The 18,654-nt window shown below is 41.5% G+C and overlaps 1 protein-coding gene across 4 annotated transcripts in view; it reads right to left on the bottom strand.

Moving 5' to 3' along the window:
• mast1a (microtubule associated serine/threonine kinase 1a) overlaps window positions 1–18,654 on the bottom strand; it is a 77,316-nt gene that overhangs the window by 19,330 nt on the left and 39,332 nt on the right. For all 4 annotated transcript variants that reach the window (XM_067579158.1, XM_067579168.1, XM_067579175.1 and 1 more), the window contains 8 exons: window positions 16,150–16,310; window positions 11,994–12,069; window positions 8,678–8,887; window positions 8,482–8,583; window positions 4,585–4,717; window positions 2,281–2,348; window positions 2,063–2,139; window positions 188–396 (listed from right to left, as the gene is read on the bottom strand). In XM_067579158.1, the coding sequence (XP_067435259.1) occupies window positions 188–396; window positions 2,063–2,139; window positions 2,281–2,348; window positions 4,585–4,717; window positions 8,482–8,583; window positions 8,678–8,887; window positions 11,994–12,069; window positions 16,150–16,310 (1,036 nt within the window). The remainder of the gene's footprint in view (window positions 1–187; window positions 397–2,062; window positions 2,140–2,280; window positions 2,349–4,584; window positions 4,718–8,481; window positions 8,584–8,677; window positions 8,888–11,993; window positions 12,070–16,149; window positions 16,311–18,654) is intronic.

Below are 18,654 nucleotides of genomic sequence, written 5' to 3'. Positions count from 1 at the left end.
TGTTGTTATTTTACAAACCAGATACAGAAATCTGATCTAACATCTTCTTCAAACACCTGACACAGAAAAAGGAAGGACGAACAGAACAGGAAGAGGCCGACTCACCCGTTCAGAGTGGCCTGATGAATCATAATCTTATCTCGTAATAAAAGTCTGCCAGTAGCGTGTCAGTAAAACCGAACCTCACCTTCGACGTATTCCATGACCATGCACAAGTGTCTGCGTGTTTCAAAGGAGCAGAACATGGAGACGACGAAGGGGTTCTCTGCGAAGGTGAGGATGTCTCTCTCGACGAACGCCTGCTGGATCTGATTCCTCAGGATCAGATTCTGCTTGTTGATCTTCTTCATGGCAAAACGCTGACGTGTCTCCCTGTGGCGCACCAAGTAGACGGCACTGGAGAGAGGGTGAGACGGAAGAGATAAAGAGATGAAGTATTGAGGACAGCATAGTGAGACAATGGTAAAAAAATAGAAAAGATATTCCTTCTGCTTTTTGGACATGAATTTATTAGAGTACGGCTGAGTGGATACAAAGATTTAAAACCTCTGGCACAGAATGTCAAGCCCCAAGCTAATAACCTTTGTGGTGTTTTTGAACTTGAATCTTGAATCTTACCTCAGAACTATCTGTTACTGTCTTACTAGTATTACAAGCCATCTTTCTCATGGGCAGAAAATGCAATGCTCTCCTTTCCGGTGCAACAGAGACAGCTTTAGATAAAGTGAAAATCTTTTGAAATGCACCAGCATATGTGCTGATTAAAACCAAGAGGAGACGACATGTTCCTCTTGTCTTAAAACCACTGCTGCTTGTTTGTTTGTTGTGGATTAGATTTGAAGTTTGTCATTTCTGTCAACTGACTGAACAGATCAGCCGCTGAGAACGCGTCAGACATGCTTTTTAAAACGAGTCCCCTTTAAATCTCTCTGATCCTCCACTGTTGGTGTTTTAATGATTCCTCGCTCCACCGAGGACTGGCGATGCGAGTTTTAGCGTCTGTTAGTTAGCTGGTTTGGTTTTTATCTTCATGTCATGACAAGACACTTCTACTGTAGATATCAAACATCAAATCAATCTTTACACTTTATGTGCAAAAATCAGAAGAAAATAAAACCTCACTGACTTTCCCTTACGAAACAATATGCTGTGTGCTCCCAGTAAAAAGGGCAGAAAACAACATTTTCTATTATTGAGATGATTCATCTACAGCTGCAACTAACAATTATTTTAATTATCGAATAATCTCACAATTAGTTTTTTTGATTAATCGATTCATCGTTTCAGTCTGTAAAACATCAAAAAACTACGAAAAATGCCAAATATAACGTCATCAAATGTCTCCAAAACTCAAAGACATTCAATTCACTACAGTGTTAGAGGAGGGAAAAGAGCCTGAAACCATCAAATGGCATTTTGGCTAAAAAACATTTTAAAAAAAGACAATTATCAAAATAATAGCTCATTAATTTTCTGTCAATCGACTAATCAATCAAAGACTAATCATTGCAGCTCCAGATACATCACACATCTCATCATTAGCTGCAATTAGTTTACTTACTTTTGACAACAATTTCTAATAGCATTAGCTTAGCATGTCTACTGTAGTCCAGGGTGGATATTGGTGGTTTTCCATATTTTAGCCAATTCAATACAACACAAATTGTGTATATTTTACATGAACACTGATCATGTTCCACATGGTGATATATCATCATTTTTAGGTTGGTTTCCTACGTTCCAGGCAGCTGGTTCTCAGCAGTGGATGTAACTCTAATTATTTGTTGTAGTTTTATTCCAGTTTCCACTATTGTGTTGCCTCTCTTATCGAACCTTTAATGAACTCTTGGTGAAGCACTGTGTGTTGAAAAAAGAAAGTTTGATCTTGGTTGAACCAGTTTGCAGAGTGAAAGTGTTGGTTTAATTAAACTGCACTGGATCCTCAAGTTTGCAACTGTGTTTTTATAGTTTTGTAGCTTTGGTTGTCTTTGCATCTGCATCTCAAACAGTCCAGAGTGCTTCTGTTGTCTTTTTGTTGCACAGGTTTCAGTCGACTGCTTACCCGTACGCTCCATTGCTGATCAATTTGATGCTCTGAAAGTCTTCTTCACTCGGTGGCTTGATGGCTCTTCCTTTTCCCTGGTGACAAACCCAACATTTTCCCCATAGAATAAACCACTTATTCTCAAATGTTCTAATGATTCCATATTGTGTGTATTGTGTGTGAATGCATATAAACACAGGTCTGTCTGTGTGAGTGTGTGTTTGTTCGCTCTTCACCTCTGCTGAGTCATCGGTCTCCGGTGTGTGTGGACCCTCGCTGTCGTAGCTGTCGAGGCTCACGATTTCTGGTGAGAAACATTTTATTTAACGAGCAAACCTCATGTCAAAATGAAAAGAAACATTTTTTCATGCTATAACACCAGGCCTCCCACACTGCTGTGAGCAGATAGAAAATTTGCAGCTGCTCAGACATCTTTGACAAAACAGCTATTCAAGTTTCAAAACAGCTGAAGGTCCAAACGCATCACATCACACAGACAAAAACACAAAAATTAAAATATCTCCTTCCTATTAATTTTTCTTGTCTCCTTCAGCTCTCCTCTTCCTCCCCCTCACTTTGTACATCCTCCCACCTCCAGCAGCTCTGGCAGCAAATTTTCACTGTTCTCTGCCTCTTGTACTGTATGTGACAGCTGCTAGAATACACTGATTATAGTAGTGTTTTGTTGAAGCAGTGAAATAATTGAATGATGATTAACTCTGTAAAGGTTTACAAAGCTGCTCTGTAGATATTAACTTCATGTAAAATGAAAGTGACTCAGCCGAGAATCATATATTCTGTCAGTTTCTGTTTGACGCTGCCAACAACTGATCTTGTCAACAGTCTCTATGGGGATCCAAGAAAATTAATGAGAAAGTTAACGCGTGGACGTGCAAGCGGCTGCGTGGGTGTGCATGGGTGTCTGTGCATAATAATGTAGGTGCAAAAAAGAAAGTGCAAGATCAAGATATCAAGTGGCTCACTGTTAGCAGAGATTAACTGAGAAAGATCTAACAGGCTCATATTTCTCATGAATTCAGATAGAAATCTGCTGCGGTTTATTGTGAAGAGTCATTCCGGGCCATTTAACCCATCAGCTAATGAACAGCTCATGATGGATTAGAACGGGACGAGCAGAGCAGATGTGAATTAGAACGGCGAGTCTGGGAGCCGATTTTGTGCCGTGATGATTAATGAAAGACGGCGGTGCTGCTGCACAACCAGCCAGCAAATGATACAGCCTGTTCAGACTCTACATGTCAATAAATATCTCATCCTTGACATCCAAAACAGCTGATAGGAGCAGCTGAAAGGAATAGTTTGACATTTTGGGAAGTTCGGTTATTTAGTTTCTTCCCAAGAGTTGGATGAGAAGATCAATATCACTCTCATGTCAGAGTTAATTACGGAGCTGGGGATAGGAGGTGGTTTGCTTAGCTAAGGATAAAGACTAGAAGAAAGGGGAAACAGCCTGGCTCCTGCCAAACTTAAAAAACCTGCCTATCAGCACCTCTGAGGCTCTCTGATAAACACTGCATCTGGTTTGTTTAATCTGTACAAACAATGGTGTAAAAATGACAAGTTGTGGTTGTAACTATTTCTTGGCACAAAGTCGATTATCCATCTGATCAGCACTTCTGTGCCGCATCTCTGCTGGTTTCCTGGCAACCGCACTGTGATGACAAGACTCTGGGAAGTCACTGCACCCTGGTGTTGTTTGCCAAAACAAGGCGAGAGAGTCTACAGCCACGCTAGTGGCTCAGTAAGGCTATACTTAGGTACAGCAGTGCATCGAACTAGATGCTAATGTCAGCATGCTAACATGCTCACAATGACAATGTTAACATGCTGATATTTAGCAGGTATAATGTTTACAATGTTCACCATTCTGGTTTGTGTTAGCAGTGTTAGCATGCTAACCTTACATTGTCATCCTGAGAGCAATGCTGCTAGTGTGGTGAATAAAAATGGTTAGCATCGTTAGTTACACTTTTAATACTGATGCTGTGTGTGGTTTTAGTATACTAATACTTACTTATTATACTAACAATAAATACTTGTACTAAAACCTGTGCTCACCAACCATATCTGGCAACCTGCAGTGTAGCTAGAGATGCAGCATAGACGGATGGATAAACTGTTGATCGTGGAGGAATATTTCCAGTAAATAATCCCCCTAAAAACACAAATGGGTATTTGTATATTACTATTTGTGTTCAGCTTAAACAAACGATTTACAGCTTGTTAATTAAGCGGGAGATGCTGGTAGGTGTATTTTTAACTCAAATTTCTGAATTGAGAGAGCCAGGCTAGCTTTTTCCCCCTGATTCCAATGTTTTTGCTAAGCTAGGCTAATCGCCTGCTGGCTCTATCTCCGTACTGAATGCACAGATATGAGAGTGGTATCCGTCCATTCATCTTGGAAGTGTCAAAATCTCTTGTTTTTGTCTGTGATTTATGTGAATTCAGCACAAGAACAGGCTGCACATGTACAATGAATCCCAGAATAGTTATTTTCTTTCTTTTTCTCTCTCACTTACCCTCCAGTGGGTCTCTGGTCAGCCCCAACTGGCTGATGATGTATCGAGGGATGTCTGCCTTCATCAGTTGTCCCTCCTTGGCGTGGTCCTCTGCTGCCTCCAAGAGATGGTAGAACTCTTCAGGGTTGAACTCCTGTTATTGGAGGAAAAAAGATTGATGTGCCAATATAAACGCACCTTAAAGCTGAGGCTGACATGTCTGAGTATCTGAATATCTGGCATCAGATAAAATTACTCAGAGAATTTACAGCAGACAACATTCAGGAGGGAAAAAAGAAACTTCATCAATCAGAGCTAAAGTAATAGATTGAAATCTGGTGAACAAATTATGTAGCACAGCAAAATTATTGTGGATTATTTAACTCTGAACGTATTAAATCATTTTATTTCAGTGCTCAAGTCCACATAATCAGAGATTTAACACCTTTAGGTCTGAAGACCAGCAACAAAACCATGTCCACACTTACTACCATTGAAGTGTTTGATGTGTTGGATTACAAAAAGAAACATTTGTCCCTTCTTAAATATCTTCTTAAAGAAAAGAGACTAAATTATATCCGGCAGTTTGAATGATGTCACACTGCTGGTAAAGACTGGTTCTCACAGGTAACTGATGACAGGTGAACATCATGATATTATGACAACGATAATGACAGTATAATCATATGGGTCACATATATGCATATTGAGGAAAATAAAGCCCTAAAATGGTTCAATATTTTTCAGACAAGCAGGACTCATTCATATTCTGTATTAGGGCTGCAACTAATTATTATTAATTTTTAATCATCCAGTTATTTTCTCACTGTTGATTTGATTTATCGTTTATCTAAAACATGTTGAAAAATTGTAAAAAAGAGACAGAAAACACATGAAATATTCACATCTAGGATTTGACTCAATATTTGGCAAAAAATAAGCTATTGATTGAGTATCAAAGATACTGCCAATTCATTGTCTTCAAGCAAATAATCGATTGACCTCCAAATTGTTCAGCTTTAACAGAATCTATTTACTGCACTAATTCTGATGTTATTTATGGGCGTCCACATTTAATAGAGTTTCTTTGACATTGTCATTATGAATTTCAATGTTTCCACTAAGAGTAATAATTACTCAGTCGACGACTCAACGTTTAGCCCGACAAATCACAGAGTGTCTTATACAGATTTAAAATTTTGGAAAAAGAAACACTGATATCGGATCATTACTTGGAATCAGGAGAGGAAAATGCTTCATGCATCTCTAACTATGATAAGTTTTCAGTTTCAGTTTTAAATATCATAACTAATCAATACTAAAGTGGTAAAAGGCTGAAATTCCAGAAACTAGAACAGATCAGAGTTTCAATATCTACAGAAACAAAACACCTCCGGCTCAGCATCACGACAAAACTTATCAACTTACTAAACCATCATGATTCCTGCCAATATATTGATAAGATATTTCAAGATAATTTATCAGAGATTACAACCTAGTTTCTTTCCAGCCTTACAGTTGAGTGTTACCATGTTGACTAACAACCTTGTTAGCAGTGTCAAAAGAGTTAATATCTAACAAATAATGACCACTGATGGACTGAACCACATAATACCGACAATGCAAAAGTTATAATAACTGAACTAGGATTTACTTCAACCTGCTGCAAATTCATGACCAAATACTGCAACAGGGCTGTCAAACAAACCCAGTTGGTGTTAATACACCTCCCAACTTTAAATTGCTTTCCCAAAAACATCCTTTTTCTCCAATGAAACAGCCTTTCATGGTATCCTGTGGGATTCAGTTTCATTCCTGTTGGTGGAATAACATTTTGATTAGAAAGCGGAGCCTGGGGCAGCCAGGATCATTTCCTGCCTCCCCTGTTCTCTCATATCTGCTCCCCTCGACCAGAGAGAAAAGAGCGAGAACGGAGAGGGAGCATTAACCTGCCTCCCTGATAGCTTGCTCTCCTCCAGGATAATATTCTTGCAGCTAACAGCCTACGGACTGTGTGACATTTTCACCGAATCAGACTTGGCGACTGACTTGAATGCTAAATGAACTCTACATCCGAGGACAACGTTTTATCTCTGTGTGTCTTCCTCCTGTCTAACCTAAGGGCCGGCCTGACCCTATCGACCTCTTCTGACGGTTGCCTTGACAACGGAAAGATGAGCCGGGGGGAGGGGGGGGAGGGGGGGGAGGGGGGGACCACACCAATGACGAACATGTGAGGCCATCAATCAGTGAGCTGATATGCAGGTATGGCTGAGCCTCCTGTGTATATAAAGAGGCTTGTTACTAATGAGTAAGTTGGGGTGAGTTACGTGCTGCTGTATGTATCAACACGCCAAGGACACGGCTCTGTCTCCCGGCTGATTTCATGTGCACACAGAGTAGTGGAGGTGGAAAGAATATTTTACAGTTTCAAGTTAAGTTGGAAAAACACCCTGAGGCGATGAGCGTACAGGATGTGCAGCACGTCTGAGTGACACAGCTTAAACAAAACCATGAACTCTGCTGCATAATACAGTACGTTCATACATCCACAGCACATCTCATGTATTAAGAATGCTGAAGGTTTACTGGAAACAACTGTACGTTTCTGGTTCTGTGTTTCTACATCCGCTGGTTTGGATTTAAATGCAGCCACTTGGACTGATTGTTTAATTAAATCTTTTTCACTCCTTTTAGGGTTTAACATCGCTTCCATCCTGTCTGACATACTGTATATACTCAAGATTCAAGATTCAAGAAACTTTATCGTCTGTCACATAGTAACAGGACTTCCTCTTTGGCACGGCTCAATCACAGACAGGTAGACAGACACAACAATAACAGTGTATAGTGATGATAGCTACATGTACGTACCCTGTTTTATATCTAAATGATGAATCATCCCTAATCCTACCTGTAGAGACGAGAGTTTTGTTCTCAAGATTAACAGCAGAAAGAAAATGAAATTGAAATATGAAATTGAAATCTCTCCTCTTGGTCTCAGCAGGCATCAGTGGAAGCTGTTCTTTTATAAAGTCTTGGAACTTTTTGTGACCATAAGGTGCTAAAATAAGAACTATTCAAGTTCTTCTGAAGGCTGCTCAAAAGATCAAATTATTACTTTCATCTCTCCTGAATAAACAAGGTGAAGAACAAAGTCTTCAATCGAGCATCTTCAACGGCAACAGCAGGCAGCTGCTTTATGTTCATCTTAAATCTGTGCATATGTGTTTTTCATGTTTGTAATCCTAATAGGGGAATATAACAATAGCTTGATAATACTTCTTTTATAGGTACAGAGTGCTGGCATTGAGTCTGTATTTGTGCTGCTAATTTGCTGCAATTTGGAGGTTTTTCATTTCTATATTGTAAAGCTGTGAGTCAGAGCTGAATGCACATTCCTTGAATAAGCACATTCAGTCTCCTTTATGTCTCTTTGTCCCAACCAAACTACACACACACACAAAAAGATATTAGGCCTTTTTTCACCCTTAAATAAAGAACAAGTAAAACAAATGCAATGTCAAAGATTCAAAAAGCCTTAACCTTCCCTTTAAATAGTGACAGAAAAGCTTCCAGCTGTGAACCTGTGTTTCATCACTTCAGATTGAATCCATTGTGGACCGCCTGGCCTACTTCTGCTCTGCTAATTCTTTAACGCCATTTCAGCGTGAAGGAGTCGACCCTTCATCTCCATGTGGGAGGACAGAAGTCTCTCCTCACAGATGAAGGAGAACATACTCATTCAGAATTTAAAAGAGCCCCCCCGACAGTCTTGTCACTTGGTTCAATAAACGCTCATTTGGTAAATCCGTATCAGTGTGTGATGAGAATCTCTGAGTGATTGTAGGAGCCTGGATTTGCTTAACTGTCAAACAAAACAAAGGCCACACTATCACATAGTGATGTTAAACTCACCAAGCACTCGAGGAGCCTGGCTGGACGAGATATGATGATAAAGAGCTTTTTTACCAGCTCAATGACGAAGGTGAGCTCTGAACTCTCTGAGCGCTCATAAGCCTGTTAGAGAAAGACACAGACACACAGATAAAGTCAGTTTGGACGTTGTAGTGTTCGAGGAACCTTTACACTCTTGTCCACCTCCACAACTCACATTATGCATCAGCTTCTCCAGGTTCTCCTGCAGTTCGCAGAAGTACACGCTGGTAATGAGGCCCTCACGTGATTTGGTCAGGCAGTCTCTGGACAGCTCCGCTACCTGGTGGTGGATGAAGCTGAGGACCCCATCAGCCAGTGGCAGGACATACTCTGGAGAGTAGTTCTGGATGAACTCGGCCAGCCTCTCCTCCATCTGAGCTGTGGCCTAATTGAGAACAAGATGGCGGTTAACAGTTGAATTATTGTCAAGTTGTCCGACTAGTGTTGAGAAGATAATGAAACATATTGAAAGACTTCAATATATTGACTTTAACTCATTTATAAGATGTTTTAGGACTGAATGTCTGATGGGTTACTAACACACTGTGGCAGCGTAATGACATTTGTCTGATTAATTCTCTACAGTATGTAAGCCTTTGCTATTTTTCAATCTTGATGCTCACTGAATCTCACTGAATATGCAGATGACATGCAGCTGCATCTTCTTCACATTCACCTCCACTACTTCTTCAGCCGACCGTGTGCCGTGGGTGTCAAATGATATGATGCTACATGATCTGGCTGGTGTGTGTTGTATTTAAGGGGTTTTGATTGAGATTAAATTAGTCATTGCATGAGAATCAGATCACCAAAGACAATTTTCATCACGCTGGGCTGAACCATCTGAACATGTAATGCTTCAGACAGGATAAGACCCTCCATGGTCATTTAAATGTGTGCACATACAAAACATTGCGTGGAAAAGCAAGTCAGATAATATTTTGGAACATGAAGCAGGCACACGTGGCAGATATTTTAAAGAAAAACACATTATTATCACAATATAAGATACATTAAGCTTCTACAGCACAGGAGCCGACGTCAGGTATGCCATGTTGAGCCATGTTGAGCCTTCATTCACAAACCTGGGAACCGTACAACAGTGTGTGGGATGACTCCTCAACGCTGCTTCACAATGCATCACTGTGAATGAGTGCAGGATGATGGTGTGTTTGTGTTTGTGTGAGACGTTTTAGTACATCTGCCTGTACGGAGAAATACACTTCGTCCTTCATACTAACAGTTGGCTCTCTTAGACATTGAGTCATGCAGCCATGTTTTCGTATATAATGCATAGCAACAACTTTATGAGACTTGGTTACAGTTTGATTCTATATCGGCCTTCAGCAGGATATGTGATCTGATTGATTTTGTGCTTGTGACAGATAGGTGGACTCAAGTATCTCAGACATGGCCAGCATCCAGGGGTTTTCATGCATTGCGGTGTCAACAGTTTACCAAGAATAGTGCGATAAACAAAACGTCACTGACAGCCCTCTGACTAAAAGCTTTCTTTATGTTGGAGGTCAGAGAAGAATGGCAAGTATCAATAAAAGTGAGAAGTATGAAGATAACAGCTCAATACAACAGAGCCGTGCATAAAGGAATCTGACTACACATCTAATCACTTGATTTACAGCATCAACTAAAAACAAGAAGACAAGGATACAATGTGCACGTAAACTTTTAAAGAGTGGAAAATGTCTAATAAACTCTGGTTTCTGTTGTGCTGCGAGTCAGAATCTAGTATAAAGAAACAAAAATCCATTAATCTATCCTGCCTGGTATTTATGAGATGATAATATGTCCTTTTATTTGTTGTTTTGAAAAATAATAAGTTGGTTGCATCATTTAATAGCCACCATCTTAATACAGCATGTGCATGCCCGAGTCTGCTACAGAGATACGTGCATCATGGTACCGTCATATCAGGATGCATCCCGGACTATTAAAGTTTAACAGTGTCCATTATGGTGGTAGGTAATATTTGCAACATGCAGTATGTATAATGTGCTGCAACAAACATCTTTGGGGACTGTGTGATCCAGATCCCTGTGGACTTTACTGAATCCAGGGTTTGACGAATGTGAGTGATGTGAAAGCAAAAGGGCAACGGGGCGGCTGGTGGCATCGGCCCTATCGGTGGTCACGTAGGCTGCAAAATGACTTGGACGGTTTTTTGTGTTGTTTCTTTTTTACTGACAGGTGTGCTTATGTACAGCTTTTGGAAATATGCACTTGTTCTCCATTTTTAAGGTCTTTCCTCTCTTTTTTCCCCCATTGTTGTGCTTTGGTTTTCATTTAGTTTGTTTGTAGCTGTTCAGCTGTTGTGGTGATTGTGGTTCGATTCTGCAGGTTCATCCTCCAGGACATCAGCATGACATACTGTATATGTATCCTATGATACCGCCCTAGTGTTGCTGCAGGCGTTGCTCAGATTACTGCAATATTCTGATAGCTGATATTGTCATGCAGGTAGTCAGATCCTCCCAACTGATCCAAAATGCAGCAGCCTGCCTGAACTTGCCCAAACACCCCCTTCAATGCTCCCTGCATTAGCTTCCTGTATCGGGTTACATCAGATTCAAATCCCTGATGCTACCCTACAAAGCCAAGACTATACTGGTACCTGTGTACTTCCCAGGCTCTGGTGGAACCTTTTTATTGTAGCAGGAAATACTCTATCTGATCTACTGCTCGCTGTGTCGACAATAGTCTCTGTTCTTGCACTGCGGTGGTAGATGGAGCTCCCAGTGGAGATCAGAACTGCAGGAAACTGCACATTTCCAACACAAACCTCAGACACTTCTCTTCAAAGTATCTGAACTGTCCTCATGATCCCAGTGAGCTCAGCAGCTCAAGACCAAATAAATATTTTGTTTTTCCTCTTGTTTTGAAATATGACTCTGCTGCTACTACAAATCTACTGAATCACCACTTAACACATGATTTAAGGATTCTTTTCAACCATCAAGGTGCTTATTATTTATTTTATTCTTTCACTCCAGTGTTCCCAGTGTTACCAGTAAGATCTACACAGAGTGTTTTCTGCAAGTGGGCTAATTTGATGAGGACTAAAAAGAGTGAGATAGGGGGATAGCTGACACGATGATCTGGCAACACGCTGTATTACAATGTCAGCGAGCTGCAGCGCTGCCAATCCTGGTAGAGCCTGAAGGTTGATGAACGACGGCGGTTTGAAGCGGTTAGTCGTAGATATTAAATGCTTCAAACGCTGAAGAATGCCACGATATGTCGTGATGAACGTGTCATATGATACTAGTCCTGTTTTAGGTAAGTTATATAAGCAAACAGAGACTGAATACATAACTTGGATGAGAGAGTCTACCAAATGTTTTAACATGCAAATGAAAATGTAATTCAGTGTAGCAGGGTGAAGCCACTGACTGTATCCATAATGTTTGTGTTTGTATTTGAATGTGCATGTGGAGGTGCAGTTTACACTTGTGTTATTTTTGTGTGACGCTGACCTTGGGGAAGCGATCCTTGTAGACATGGTTCATCATCACTATTTCATTGTCATAGCAGGATGGAGAGCGCCCCGGGCTGAGGAGAGACAAACACACAGCGCAGGAGTGTAATAAACAACACTGACTGAGAAAATCAAAGAAGGCAGGATAGAGTGAGGTGAGGCAGCCGCTGAGACAGAAAGCGAGGGAGATGCAATTCTGTATTTTTCACTTGAATGAAGGAATAATTCACTGCTTCCACACATGTCCGTCCTGTCTGTATTTTATGCTAATGGGCCGCTCAGATATTCAGTACTCTTGGCTCATCTAATGGCTCCGGTGTGTTTCTTGCATGGCGTGCCACACTAATCCATCAGGAGCATGGTATAGACGTCAGAAAGAAGCATGAACACATGAGGAGTCACACGTACGCTTTCATACACGCACACACATGCTCAAATAAAGTGAACGCAAAATCGACATGTGGCAGAAACAAAGACCGAAAACATCTGTAATACTTCTATTTCACATCATCTAATACTCTGAATACTGAAATGGACATTCACAAAGGGGAAACATATTATAAAAGACATCTTGAGGGGAAACAAATGACTGTTTAGCTCCATAGAATGATGTGATAATGAGACAAGGTACACAATAGGGGCATTCTGTACACTGAAGCCACAAGATAGAATATTATCTAGGCCAACAACTGCTGAGGAGCTTAATATGAAAACTGAATAAGTAGTGACGTGTTGTATGTAGTTAGGGCATGTTGCATCCAGAGGGAAGGCTATAATAGGTGTGGTTGGAGGGAGCGTACACCAGAGACTCCTGCTAATAGACAAACTGCTGCACTCTGGAGAGGCACAAAGCACCGGAGGCTGGACTGATACTGACATAATAACATAGTGGAAAGTAACATTTACTCACGTCAAGGACTACAATTCTACTTTCTGATTCTACTTCACTAAATTTCATTTTTTACAACTCTAATACATTTTATCTGACAATTACAGTTACTAGTTAGTTAATTTTACACACAAAACAGATTTAACAACCCAGTCGTTTATCATATCAGTTAAAGGATTGGTCAGGTGTTATTCTATGTTTTTCTTATTGTTAACAAATCTAATAAAAAGAAGACCAAAACCAACCATATAATAGTCTACCTCTCAATGCTTTACAACTACCCTACTCTGTGTTTGGCACTCAGCCCGAAGCCCATTTGTCTCTTCTAAAGATGTAAATCTTTTAAAAAAATGTATCCATAGTGTCATTGTTTAAAAAAGGCTCCATCATTTCTTAGAATGGCTCGGCAAATAGTGATGTTTTTCTATTTTCAGCTGCAGACTAATACAGATTTGGTGCGCTAGTTTGTATCCATAGCAGCAGGACAATGTATGTGGGATTTACTAAAATAAACTTAAGTGCTCATGGTGATAAAGGAACATGTTTCCAAGTACAGCTGAGTGGATCATTGATGTGTTTTAATAGCTTTTGGACAACAGAGATCTCAGGCTTTGGGTTCACCAGACAATATCAGTTGGATCAGTTCATCGTTGCTTTTGGTCTTTTCATGGAATTTGGTTGCAATAATACAGAATTTCCAGACTTCTTCTTTAATTAGTAGCTTACAGTGGCTCCACATTGATCATCGCTACAACAAAGGAGGATTGTCGGATCGCAGCGCGTAGATGATGCCAAACCAAGTTATATGTACATGAACAGATTTTTTTCAGAAAAAAAAAAATATATATATAATAAAACAATTCGGACGGATAGTTTTATTTTTCTAAACTGACACACACTAACAAAAGCAGCCCCAGAGTGCTCTTTAACACCATCGATCACCTCGTTAACCCCGTTACAGACCAACCAGCTTATTGCTTCTAAATGTGATGACAGCCACCTTCAGGTCGAGTATCTGTCAATGAGACTCCTTTTTTAAAAACATTTTTAATTCAGTGTCTGAGGAGGTGCTAGCAATTTTTAATCACTCTAATTAGTGAGGTTTATTCCACACAGCGTTCAAGGCTGCACTTGTGAAGCTTCTTGATTTGTCATTACCGAGTAACTACAGACAAATCTCCAATCTTCCATTTTTAAGCAACATTTTAGAGAAACCGGTGTACATACAATTACACAATTACATTAACTCAATAAATTGGAAATGTTTTAATGTGGTTTTCAGGTTAATCATAGCACTGAGACAGCCTTAGTAGAAGTAGTTGATGATATCAGGATACATTTAGATGCCAATAAACCTTCAGTGTTGGTACTAAATGATCTGAGAGCTGCTTTTCATACAACTGGTGATCATTTCTTCAAAACCTCTAAAATAACCTGTGGGGTTCCCCAAGGATCAATTTTAGGGTCACCTATCTTTTATCGATATATGTTACCCCTTGGTGATGTCATCAGGAGACACAGCATCGCTCTCTATAGTTATGCTGATGACACACAGCTTTATGTGGCCGATGACACCGGACCAACTGATCCTTTTTTTAGATAGATATTAATGTCTGGATGTCACAAAACTTCTTACAGCTCAACCAGGATAAAACTGAAATTCTAGTTATAGGTTCAAAGGCTCAGAGAGAGAATCTGGTCAGAACATTAAATTCCCCTGGACTCATCCTGAGCCACCAAGCAAGAAACCAGATCTGAGTCAAAGGCCACACCTTCGACTCAGATCTGAACTTTAAGGCTCATGTGGGGTTTGTCACCAAATCTGCTTTTTATTATCTCAGAAACGACCATTTCTCTCTATGAACAAAGAAAGACTAAGGCTGCATTCACACCAAATCAGGCGGTGCAGCGAAAACGCCAGTCGTCCTATTCATCTGAACGTGGGTAGTGCGGCTGGAACGACAGAGTTATAAGGGGTAGCGATTGAAATATTCCCCTATGAAATGGGACAAGAGACTAAAGACGTTACTAGGACGAGGGGAGGACATTTCTCTTTGCTTGGTAACGTTAGTAAAGTTAGACTTCGCTGTCGGCTTCCCGACTCATTTTAAAAAAAGACGAGAGAAAAAGAGAGAGAGCAGCTGTAGTCGAGCGAGCTAGAGAGTGAATGAAGAGAGCGAGCGAGAAAGACGGTGAATCAGATCAATAAAACGTTATTTTCTGGTTGTTTCACAGCGGTTACGTTCTAGAGCATAAATAAACCCGCACACCTCCGCTTGACCCTGCGGTCCTTCTAAAGGACTTTGTCATAGTGTGGTTGTGGTACTTTTACTTAAAGGATCTGAATATTTCTTCCACTGTTTACTGACATACTATATGTTGATAGTTTTTAGTTTTTTAAATGTTTCTGAAAATGTAATTTTTCCTTCTTTCTTTATTCAATTTGGGTAAATTTGTCTGCATGTGTGTATTTTTCCATTTCTTTTTCATTTTGTCCTTGTAACGTAGGTTGTAATCTCTGTTTTTTAATAAATGCTATATAAATAAACTTTATTATTATTATTATATAGTATATGATGATACGATGGTGATATGAGAAACCTGGAGAAAAAAGTATACAGCATGTGTTGATTTACATAAGCAGAAAAGATGTTTTTTGCTTTCAAGTAGCCTCATTAAGAAAACCAATAACACTGCAAAATATTGTCCTTAATGAGAAAAGAGCTGAAGAACTGAATCTCTATTCTCATTAAACAGCAGCCACAGAGAATCAGTCATTCAACAGCACTGACACATAACATAAAAGGTGAATTATACCAGATAAGCAACAAAAAGGCCCGTGTGCCCAGTAAATGATTGAGAGCTCCTCCACGTCTCTTCATGACAGAATGAAGTTGTTCCTGCACATTAATTAAAATTTCCCTTTCATGTTGCTTAATGTGCTTTCATAACAGCTTGAAGTTGGTTAATTTTCAGCATCCATCCATCTCCATACATCAACTACTTGCAAAAGAGCCTTTAAGTAATGTTGGCTTCTTTTTAAATAATCAAATAATACAGTATTCTGGCCACTAGCCAAATTTCTACCTGATGGTCTAAATGATGTTTTGTATTAGAAAAAAAAAAGCAAAATATCTGATTACTTCTCACTACTTGAAGACATGTTGTGAGGGATGACATGCATATAAAACAGACGTATCAAAGGGAGCTAGAGGCCTGGTGGAGGGATTTCTTATGCTTCGCCCATGACCTGCTGTGCTCTGACCTGAGGCTCCGAGAGCGAGGACGGACGTGCGGCGAGCGTCGGCCCCCGTCATCGTCCGTGATGCTCTCTGTACTGCCAAAGTGCTTGGACAGGAAGTGCAACTCGTCCATGGTCGGCTGGAAGGGCAGCTGGTGCAGACGCTCCTGGGACGAGCTGGATGACTGCAGAGAGACATGAAGAAGAGACAAGGTTAAAAAAGTGAAATGCTCTTTATTGGACTGTTTCAATGCCTCTATTGTATCTGCTGCAACATTGATAGTTTAAAAATAGAAATCCAGTGATGGAAAAGAGGACATCAAAAACAACAAAAGGCAAAAACGCCTTAATCGATGTGGCGAGAAGAGGAGAGGAGATGAGAGGAGAGAAGAGGAGAGGAAGGAGAGGAGAGGAGAGGAGAGGATGGAGAGGAGAGGAGAGGAGAGGAGAGGAGAGAAGAGGAGAGGAGAGGAGAGGAGAGGAGAGGATGGAGAGGAGAGGAGAGGAGGAGAGGAAGGAGAGGAGAGGATGGAGAGGAGAGGAGAGGAGAGGAGAGGAGAGGAGAGAAGAGGAGAGGAGAGGAGAGGAGAGGAGAGGAGAGGAGAGGAGAGGATGGAGAGGAGAGGAGAGGAGAGGAGAGGAGAGGAGAGGAGAGGATGGAGAGGAGAGGAGAGGAGAGAAGAGGAGAGGAGAGGAGAGGAGAGGAGAGGAGAGGATGGAGAGGAGAGGAGAGGAGAGAAGAGGAGAGGAGAGGAGAGGAGAGGAGAGGAGAGGAGAGGATGGAGAGGAGAGGAGAGGAGGAGAGGAAGGAGAGGAGAGGATGGAGAGGAGAGGAGAGGAGAGGAGAGGAGAGGAGAGAAGAGGAGAGGAGAGGAGAGGAGAGGAGAGGAGAGGATGGAGAGGAGAGGAGAGGAGGAGAGGAAGGAGAGGAGAGGATGGAGAGGAGAGGAGAGGAGAGGAGAGGAGAGGAGAGAAGAGGAGAGGAGAGGAGAGGAGAGGAGAGGAGAGGAGAGGATGGAGAGGAGAGGAGAGGAGAGAAGAGGAGAGGAGAGGAGAGGAGAGGAGAGGAGAGGAGAGGAGAGGAGAGGAGAGGAGAGGATGGAGAGGAGAGGAGAGGAGAGGAGAGGATGGAGAGGAGAGGATGGAGAGGAGAGGAGAGGAGAGAAGAGAAGAGGAGAGGAGAGGAGAGGAGAGGAGAGGAGAGGATGGAGAGGAGAGGAGAGGAGAGGAGAGGATGGAGAGGAGAGGAGAGGAGAGGAGAGGAGAGGAGAGGAGAGGAGAGGAGAGGAGAGGAGAGGACAGGAGAGGATGGAGAGGATGGAGAGGAGAGGAGAGGAGAGGAGAGAAGAGAAGAGGAGAGGAGAGGAGAGGAGAGGAGAGGAGAGGAGAGGATGGAGAGGAGAGGAGAGGAGAGGAGAGGATGGAGAGGAGAGGATGGAGAGGAGAGGAGAGGAGAAGAGGAGAGGAGAGAGGAGAGCACAAGGTGTACTATGATGTGAGTGGGTGGAAAAAACTGAAACAAAGAGCGAAGTTAAAAACACAAGGAAGGAAAGAAGAGAGGTGGAGAAACAGGAAAATATCCAGAAGGAGTGAGTGTAGGAGGGCAAAACAGAATAATGTGAAAAACAGAGGAAAAAGACTGCAGGGAACCAAAGAGTCACTCCATGTAAAAGTCGACTGCTGCCTTAAGTGTCGGCTGCCTCGGGGGGTTAATGGCAGTGCTATTCGGTCTTAAACAAAAGACTTTTCTTCAGCGCAGGAGGGAAAATCCAGCCTGGATCAATGGGAGGCTTAATGAACACATCTCCCAACGGGACCCCACCGTTGGCTTTGTCCACATGACGATTTCTGCTATAAAAATCCATTAGAAAGTCCATTCAGCTCTCAGACACTTGCAAGCTGCAGAAAGCAATGAAATGATGATGTTTGTGAATGCAGCAGGTCCAGTCAACAGAATCAATTAAGAAGTTCCCCGGAGACAGAGGGAGCTCGGAGACTGAGGAAAATGACATTGGATATGATGGTCGTCACAGATGAAACATTGCTCTTATCCCGTCTCACTCCTTTCAGGAAGTTTGTAGTTTTCTTCCTACTTCCTCCACCTTTTACCCTCACCTTCAGCTGTTTACATTTCACACCATTTCTTCAGCTTTTCTGCATAAATTTGCTTCATATCTACCTCTTCAAGTAGGAAACTCCTCCACACACACAAGTCTCGTCCTTTCATCTCCTCTGTTCAGTATGCAAGGTTCCTGCTGTAACTAATCAAGCGAGTAATGGCCCATGTAAGAACCAGCAGAGCACTGAAACCTGACAGGATGGAGGGGGGGGTACTGGGGGGGGTGATGGAGGTGGAGAGGAGTACGCGGAAACTCGGCAACCTCATCTACCAGTAGAAAGAGATCAATGAGTAGCTTACAGTGTGTGTGTGTCTATATGTGCTGCTGCGTATGTGAGAGGCAGTCAATGAAAGAAATGATGTGTGAAGAGCAGCAGAGATGCAGAGGAAGTGATTGTGCTCACAGACAT

The sequence above is a fragment of the Thunnus thynnus genome, chromosome 3 (genome assembly GCF_963924715.1).
Source record: "Thunnus thynnus chromosome 3, fThuThy2.1, whole genome shotgun sequence".
NCBI lineage: Eukaryota > Metazoa > Chordata > Actinopteri > Scombriformes > Scombridae > Thunnus > Thunnus thynnus.
This window is presented reverse-complemented; position numbering and strand designations above follow the sequence as displayed.